At 37.1% G+C, this 8828-nt stretch overlaps 1 protein-coding gene across 3 annotated transcripts; it reads right to left on the reverse strand.

Moving 5' to 3' along the window:
* Positions 1-3207: 3207 nt before the first annotated feature.
* LOC120113276 (myb-related protein 306-like) lies at positions 3208-5504 on the reverse strand. 3 transcript variants are annotated; one of them, XM_039134308.1, is made up of 3 exons: positions 5065-5504; positions 4492-4621; positions 3208-4320 (listed from the first exon to the last, which is right to left on the reverse strand). In XM_039134308.1, the coding sequence occupies exons 1-3, from the start codon at positions 5195-5197 to the stop codon at positions 3609-3611; spliced, it is 975 nt and encodes a 324-aa protein (XP_038990236.1). In that variant the 5' UTR covers positions 5198-5504; the 3' UTR covers positions 3208-3608. The 3 variants fall into 3 exon arrangements, with proteins under 3 accessions (XP_038990236.1, XP_038990237.1, XP_038990238.1); XM_039134309.1 differs by having other exon boundaries at positions 4918-5190; XM_039134310.1 differs by lacking the exon at positions 5065-5504 and adding an exon at positions 4695-4909.
* Positions 5505-8828: the final 3324 nt, after the last annotated feature.

An 8828-nucleotide genomic window follows, 5' to 3' on the forward strand; every position in this document is an offset into this window, starting at 1 on the left:
TGTAGTTATGTCTATGAATTTATATGTTGAGTTTAGATACTCTACCTACTTCTTTTTGTTTAGCAAATGATATTGGACAATTTTTCTTTATTATGCTATATGAAGCGTTATTGTGGGCTTCGTGTTATTGTGAGTAATATCCAACGGTAGCACGACCATATCATACTCCGGATCTAGGGTGTGACACTTTTAATCCCCCTTCCGTTGTCTAGGCAGCTCAAGATCATTATCCATATAGGCTGCATGCTGAATTGTCTGATGTCTTTTTGCACGCGCTTCCCTTACAGATTGATTAAGCTTGAGTGGAGAAAAGGTTGAGAACATTCTTTCATTTAGTTGATGAAGAAGCCTCAAGTCTTTGAAGAAGATATGAAGGCTTTTCTTTCAATTTAGATGGCCGGGAAGATTTTTCTTTTTTGCCCTTCTTAATAACCCCTTTGTTATTAACACAAATAGCCAACATTTTTATCTTAACTGGGATGCGCATCTAAATAGTGACTTAGCTGCTCTAATCTTCAATTTGATGGCATTTCTCTTTGCCAACTTATGTCTAAAATGAATTCCCATCCTAAGTTGCAAGATAAGGGAAGACAAATAAGGAGATTTCACATCTATAAAAATTCGATTAGGAGAGATCTTGAACAATAAATCTATTTGTATTACTCTGTAATGTCAACAAATGCATGATACTGATCAGCTAAACAAGTACCTAAATTTTACTTATTTAGAAAATCTAGTAGACGCGTGCTTTCGCTTACCACAAGCTTTCTCCGAAAGATGAAGGCAGCTTCAAAAATAATGTCTACTATTTTATTTCTTCCTTATATGAATGCCTATATTTCATCTTGGCCATCATTACATGGACTAGTGAGGATATATGTCTTGGGACGAGACCTATTGTTACATTTCATTATTTAGATGGAAGTGATTGATAATTTGCCCGCATTTTGCTAAGAAGAAGTAGATTGCTTAGAGATTAATTTTGTGTAGAGCTTATCTATTATTTAGATGAAGTGATTGATAACTTACTTCCGTTCATGATATCGTGATGCCAACCATGAGTAACCTAATCCACATAGTCCATTTCAAGCACTGTTAGGAAGCACATGGTAGTGTCTGCAAGGGGAGTAATGGGAGCAGTACCAGTGGAGAATAATGATTTACAGAGACTCACTGTAGTTATTCACTTGGGAAGGAAATTTCCTTACTCTTAGAAATGTAGAATTATAGTGATCGAGCTTTGAGCAGCTGTTTTGAAGGAATGGAGATGGATTGGGTTCTCGTGCTCCCTCTGCCAGCTTTAGAATATATATATTCATGCATGAAGCAGTCCAGGCAAAGCATACGAATGGGGAAGCTAGCAATGGTGCATGTCCTTGCAATCCCTTTGCAGGACCCTTACAGCTAAGAAAAGTGAGCTCAATAGTCCTATCGATAGGAACATTCACATGTGGAGTAGGGACCAAGCATTTACTGAATTTCTCTTAAGCATTAAAGCACTTGTCTAATAAGTTTTATTTTCCCTTTTCCTAATATATATAAAAGCTTTTTTGCCCAGTCATTAATTCATGATTTTCCTATTCCTTCAATGATTTATGTTGGCATCAGCTGGGTTTTGCCAATCTGATAAGTAAGAAACGACAGCCTCATCATTTAAGCTAAAATAAAATGCATACCTCAAAAATATCAACTGGCACAGTATAAATATATATGTTCGTAAAATTTTTAATCATTTTAGATGGATCTTATTATTGGTCAGTAAATATTAAGATTAATGTGTGACACAATTGTTAATATCATTTTTTTTTTTTTGTGGAGCAAAGTATTGGCTGATATGTTTTAATATCTTGATTGGGATATATTGGCCAAACTATCAAGATTTCTCAATTCTTCTTAGTGTTAGGCCCCTTGACAAGATAACTGAGAAACCGAAGATTAAGAAACCTCTCTCTCTCTCTCTCTCTCTCTCTCTCTCTCTCTCTCTCTCTCTCTGTATCTCAGGTCTTTTTTTAAGTGTGAATTGGAGAAAACAAGAAGCTTCCTCTCTCTCTCTCTCTCTCTCTCAAGTTGAAAGAGGTTATCTTGCCATATGGTCATGGCATGCATGAGAGTACTTTGGGCTCTTTTCTTTGTTTTACAGCTTGGGACTGCATGCATGGTCGGCCAGGAGCTAGCAAGTCCAAGTGGAAATAGAGGGGGAAAAAGTTCAAACCACTTCACATGAGCTGCATTAATGACCCATCTGTTTATTTCCAAGAAATGACAGCCCTAGGCTTCTTAGTCTTCCCCTCAGCTGGTTGATGTTCAATGAAGGCTACAAGACTGCAATATATAATCACTTTAAAATGTCCGCTACAATCCATAATTGCTCTAGATTACTGCAAAAACTGAAGGCACCTTGCAAGGATGCAAGCACCTTAGAGTTGCCTGATCCATTTACTATAACCTCTCCATTCACTACAAGCTCGTAGCACTTAAAGGCTCAGCCCATTTTCCAACATTTTCTTTTAATCACAACCTAAAACTCCTACTTATTTGTTGATTGATTTGCCTCAATAAATATAACTGTTGGAATGAGTTCCACCTCAACAATGTAGTACATTAAAGTAGATCCATCACTATTATGTAAAAAATCAAATCTGATTATTAGTTTTATCCTTCATCATGGAGTCTACAAACTATTTCAAACACAACTTGCAGTATTTTGCTCGAAAGTCATTTTACGGGTTTACCATGTCTTCCATAGAAAGTATGGCAGGATTCAAGTCCTGCACAAAAATAGTAGAGTAGGAAGATTCCGGATCGCTAAAAGCCAATCCAATTAGGATGATATGGGTTGAGATTGTGGTCTCCGTATGCTGTCCCTTTTAGTACATGAACTGATCGTAACTTAAATGGCCTTCGGGTGTCGTTATTAACTTGTATACCATATCACCATGCACTACCATACAAACTTTTAGATTTCTTTTTGGCTGCATCCTCCTCTTCCGTTTCAGGTGCGCAACTCACAAAAAAACAATGGCCCTGCAGAACTTTAAACCCAAGGTCTACCTTGTTCTCACTAAATCACAAGCCATGTGGAAATATTTGTTCATGGACCTCTTTATTCCGTGTACAGAGAGCAAGATGATATGATCCATAGGAGATATCCATCAGAATTCATCCCCAAAACACTTTTTTTTTGTTTGTTTCTTTTGGTGAGCAACGTTCTTAAAACACATTCATTAGACTGCCAAATCAGAAAACTAACAGAGTACAGAGAAGTAATAATTAACCACATTTTCTGGACATGACAATCCTTCCTTTCTACACACCGCTTGATTACAATTCAGAAGTGAACAAGACTAAAAAAGTCCTATAGTTTAATCTATCTGACATCACCCAAGAAAAAAAACCCCTTACAAAAGATAGTTTCAAAGACTTCACAGAAGACCTCACAGGTAGAAATTATTCTCGAACTCCCGCGAGTTGACTTATATAACACTGCATGTCCATGTGGATATTTAGAATTCACACTTCTTCATTGGCATTGAGAGCTCTTTCTAATCGGAATCAGTCCAAGGCCTACACGAAAAATGAACCAAAAACCCACTCCAACAGCACTTGGTTTAGATCAGCTCGGTAGTATCACCTAATGGCATGTCAATTAGTTCTACCTTCACTGAACCAAAAAATTCATCCAAGAGCCAGGTCTCAAGCGAGGAGAGTGGCATGTGTGAATCTGAGATTGTACTGCTTTCACCTTGGAAGAAGCTTGTTTCAGACATCTCTGGTGTCGACGAGTCCACATTGAGCAATGATTCAAGCATAGTTGGCGCTGCAGTGAGATCATGGTTGGCTGCACTGGCTGATTCCTCGCTGGAGGATGAGTCAGTCCCAACCATATTGTTGATCGAATGTTGCGTAGACTCCGAATTGGTCTGAGCTGCTCTCGACTTGGGTGGATTCTTCATCCACCCTTCGAGCAGTCGTGATATGTTCTCAGTATTTGATGCATAGGGTGTCATCGATGACGATGTTGCCGGTTGGCTTAGTTTTGTAAAAGAGTAGCTGCCATTGGAGGGCTTCAATTCTGCTAGGCAATTGGGCTTGTCTAAAGACAGTGCCTCTCTTAATGCTTGCTTTGCCATATGGATGTCAGTTTGGAGCCTCCTCTCCCACTGGCCTTTGGGGACGGATTGATCACAAGAAAGCCCACCACTCATTGAGCTGCCATCACCAGCTTGGAGCTTCTTTAGTTTCTTCTTCAGATGGGTGTTCCAATAGTTCTTGATGTCATTATCAGTTCTCTCTGGGAGATAAGAAGCTATGGCTGCCCATCTAACAACCAATATAGGCATAAACCACAGTGAGCCTAGGACCAAAGTACTTTCATATTATATGATAAGAACATATATTAATTTATATGTTGACTCAAATTGTGCAAAGAAAGCTCATATATTCTAAAGTTTTTTTTTTTCGGGATCTAAGGCATGTTTGCTGGTATTTTACCTATTGCCAAGAAGAGCTTGGAGATGGATTATGAGCTTCTCCTCTTGTTCTGTGAAGTTGCCTCGCTTGATCCCTGGCCTCAGGTAATTAGTCCATCTTAGCCTACAGCTCTTGTTGCATCTCATCAGCCCTACCAAACACAAGAGAGGATTTAATAAACGAATAACCACACAGCGTAAACAAAATTGGACACTAAAGACCACCTTTTTAGATCTAGAGTTGTAGACCCTCTGCATCCAAACTAAATTAGGGTCTCAATTAGTAACAAGCTCACCATGTGGAAGGAGAGGTTGAAGAAGAAGTCAAGAGGATATCTAATCAACACACTAACACATCACAACAGAATCAAGAAAACTAACAAAGAAGAACTCAAAAGGATATCTAATCAACACACCAACACATCACAATAGAATCAAGAAAACTAACCAGTTCACGGAAGGCCACCCTTTTTGGTGATCCAAAACTAAATAAAGCCTCAGCAAATAGCTAACTCATTTTGGATATGATGAGAGGCCATCCTGTCAAAAGGGGACGCAGAAGGGCGTGATAGAGAGGTTAGAGGAGCTTAATTACCAGTACTAGTAGGCACAGCCCTCCAGTTCCCAGGGCCATGCTCTTGGATGTGGGAGACTAGAATGAGATCCTCTTCTGGAGTCCAAGGGCCCTTCTTCACACCAACCTTATCGCAGCAAGGAGGTCTCCCCATGTCACCCTCTTTCCCCTTTCTCTACGTCTAGAAGCGACTCAAGAGAGATATACGGGAGTTGTTTTCTTTCTTTTTTTCTGTTCTTCGTCCGTTTTCCTTTCTCCTTGGAGAAGGCAAGGACGAGGGTCAAGGCAAGAGGTTCCGTCTCTTATATATACATAAGAGCCTTGGCCGACCCAAGAGAAGCAAGGAAAGGGAGGGCGGAGAGCAGGGATGGAGGAGAGAGTCAAAAGAGGACAGCAAGGTGCATTTACACCTAAAGGGCTCTCCAGAGGCCAAAGTAAGCGTGGTGGAGTGGAGGGCCTCTCCTCTCTCACTCTCTCTGCCTTACGAAACCGCGTGCATTGAATGACTTCAACGTGGCGTGGAGCTTTACCTTTCTCTTGAACTCATCCAAAACTCTAGTTATTAGCAGTAATGAGGGAGGGGGAGGTGGGGGAGTGAGAGAGTGAGAGAGAGAGTTTTGGTCGTCTTTTTCCATCGCGCAGAAACCCTAGCTTTTTTGCTGTTCCCGAAGAGATCTATGCATGTGAGTAGCGCACGGTCAAGTAATGTGATGCGAGTCCACTATACTGGGATGTGATGCGATGCGATAATTCAGCTTTAGGATAGTTCCCATCATCAAGCTGCGACCTTGCTACCAAATGTCATATACATACATACATACATACATACCCATCCTAAATGAAATGGTTTTATTTCAGCATTTATTGTTGACACTGTTTTTTAAGCATTTCTGATCCTATAGTAATTATAACATTTAATAGTAGGATCCGTTAGGCTATGGGAATTATAATAAGAAAAATAGAAGGCATACACCACGACAAAAATTAAAAAAAAAATGATTTTGGGAAATGTAATAATGTTAACTACTTCCAAAATCATAAGGCCCAATATGAGCATTTTAATACTTCATTAGGTACAATTTTCACCAAGATTTTTATTTCTACAATTCATTGAAGAGGAAGCTAATGTGCCTCCACGAACACACACATTCATAAACATCATCCGTACATCTTTGACTGCATGTACATGTATGTGGACTCAATTAATCAATTCTCCCACGTATCATTTTCATAATTCTTTGAAGAATGAGCTCTATTAACCTACTTTCTCTACCACCGTAGTGAAATTCTCTGGGCTGTAGCTCTGTCCCAAAGCAACTCTATTTTTCTGAATTTTCCTGATTATGCCTTCTTAGAATTGAGATAATATTTCTTCGTATGTCATTAGACGTTCCATCAAACTTTTTCTACTCTTGATTCTGAAGTTGATCCAATAACTCTACAATAATCACAGTTAAATTCATCCCCATCCATTTAATCCCTTTCCTGTTGTTATCTGCGTGCATGATCTCTACCATTATAATGGTGGAAGGACTAGTCCCCTGAACAAATCCACTTTTCAAATATTTATCAAAATACTTAATTCAGTCCCCTTTTATTTTGAAGTTTTTTCTCCTAGATCATATGCAAGTATTGTATAATGGAAACTCCAAACTGTTCCGTTTGTAAGTCTCTCATGATTATAAGTGGTAATTTATGACTCAACCCGTTAATTTGACTCATGAATGACCACTTTAAGTAGGTTTGGTTCGACATAAACAGATTTAGGTCGTAAATGGATCAGCCCGTCTAAACCTTTTTATTAAATGGGTTGAATTCAGATTTAAACATTTGATTTGTTTAACCATTTTGACTCATTTAATAATTAGGTCAGATTCTAATCCGATCCGTTTAACTTGTTTGAAATCTATTTAATCTATTTCTGACATGTTTAAAACTTGTTTAACTCGATCTGCTTAATATGTTTAATCTATTTAAATCAATTTAACCCTCTTAAAACCCGTCCAACCTATTTAACTAATTTAATCTGTTTCATAAATGGGTTATGTGGATCGGATTAGATTATCTGTTTAATAAATAGGACGAATTTAAAAATTTCGACATATTTAATAAATAGATTGGATATAAATTGATGAATTTTTGACCTGACACGTATCTAACCCAACTTAATTGCCACTCCTACTCATGATATCCAAGCCTCAATCTTTTCCAACCACTATAACAATACTCTCTCTCAAAAGAAAAGCATCCAGTTTAGTTTAACCTTCACAATAAGTGAGAGAAACAAAAAAAAAAAATGCACCTCAAAAGCATCGAGTCTAGTCTGTTAAATTGAATCAAATATTTGAAAATAATTTTTAATCTGATTAGAGGGCGCAAGCACTTGTACTGTCCCCATCGCAGTGCATCACAAATTCTGATATTTACTTATAATGGGGCAAGACTAGTAGATTTAACACAAAGTATGATCACTTTTTTGTCATTTTCCATCACATAAGATAAAGCATTTATAAAGAGAGGATATTATCATGAACACAAACTTTGGGATTTTTTTTTTTTTGAGCAATAACTAAGAAATATATATAGAACAAGAAAAGGGCATTTTAATGAAGGCTTAGAAATAGCCCTGGCCATCTACAGCCGAAAGTGGTAAATACTCTACGATGTTGTTTGGGTACAAGATATGGGAATGAAAAGGCTCCATCGGGAACAGCTTCCCATATTCAGGTGATGCATCAAGTTAATAATGAACTGATCAATTTTAAAGGGCAAGCATAACAGTAATTATTATCATGTAAACCCCAAATAGATGGAATGAGGTTTGTCATTTAAACAATGTCATGTTAAGAATTAAGGATTAAATTATGCTTTCATCTAATTATTATCATGTCCAGACATGATAAAAATTGTAGTAAAGTGAAGAAAATAATTATATTACTAATAATAACTCAAAAAAGTAGTTGCCATGTTGCTTTGAAAGCCTTGCATGACCAAAGAGCAAGACATGATGAATCCAATCTTACATCGAATTTAGGTTGTTTTTGACACGAATACTCTTCTAAATATCAAATTTTGCATGTATACCCTTCTAAAATTACTATTTGTATATATATTCTCATAAAATACTTGTTTTGTTACTCTATCCATTTTTTATCCTTATTTTGCATATGTACTTACGCCATCTAATGCCGTTCAAAAATTAATAGTTTCAAATTAAAATGACTAAAATAGCCTTAATGGGTAGATGTGCAAAACGAAACATTTATAAGGCCATCATAATAAAGGACCAAAAAAATAATTTCAAAATTTTATTTTATTTTTAATTACAATAATTTTGGTTTTTATTAACGGTGTAAAAACAGTATTTTATAAGGGTACAAAAATCAATATAAATTTTAAGAGAATATTCACATAAATTTGAATTTTTGAAAAGGTATTCATGAAAAAAAAAAACTCTTGAATTTAATTAAAGACATAATGGATGTCACATCTGAATAAATAAAATGGAGTACGTAATTATCTGTATACATTTCTACACCACCCATTCTCTTTCTCTTCAATCCTTCCGGGTAGTGTCGGTTGCACCACTGTTGTTAGCGGCATTGCCATCATAACTATTAATCCAGCAAAATTCTCTGCATGTCTCTATCTTTTATTTTGCCATTTCTCCATCCTCCTGGTCATTGCTCGCCCCTCCATTAATTATTTTTCCCTAATACCACTTATTCCATCACATACCATCAATTCCGTCATTGTCACAAATACGAGAACCAATATTTTATTCC

Source organism: Phoenix dactylifera, chromosome 15 (assembly GCF_009389715.1).
Source record: "Phoenix dactylifera cultivar Barhee BC4 chromosome 15, palm_55x_up_171113_PBpolish2nd_filt_p, whole genome shotgun sequence".
NCBI classification, from domain to species: domain Eukaryota; kingdom Viridiplantae; phylum Streptophyta; class Magnoliopsida; order Arecales; family Arecaceae; genus Phoenix; species Phoenix dactylifera.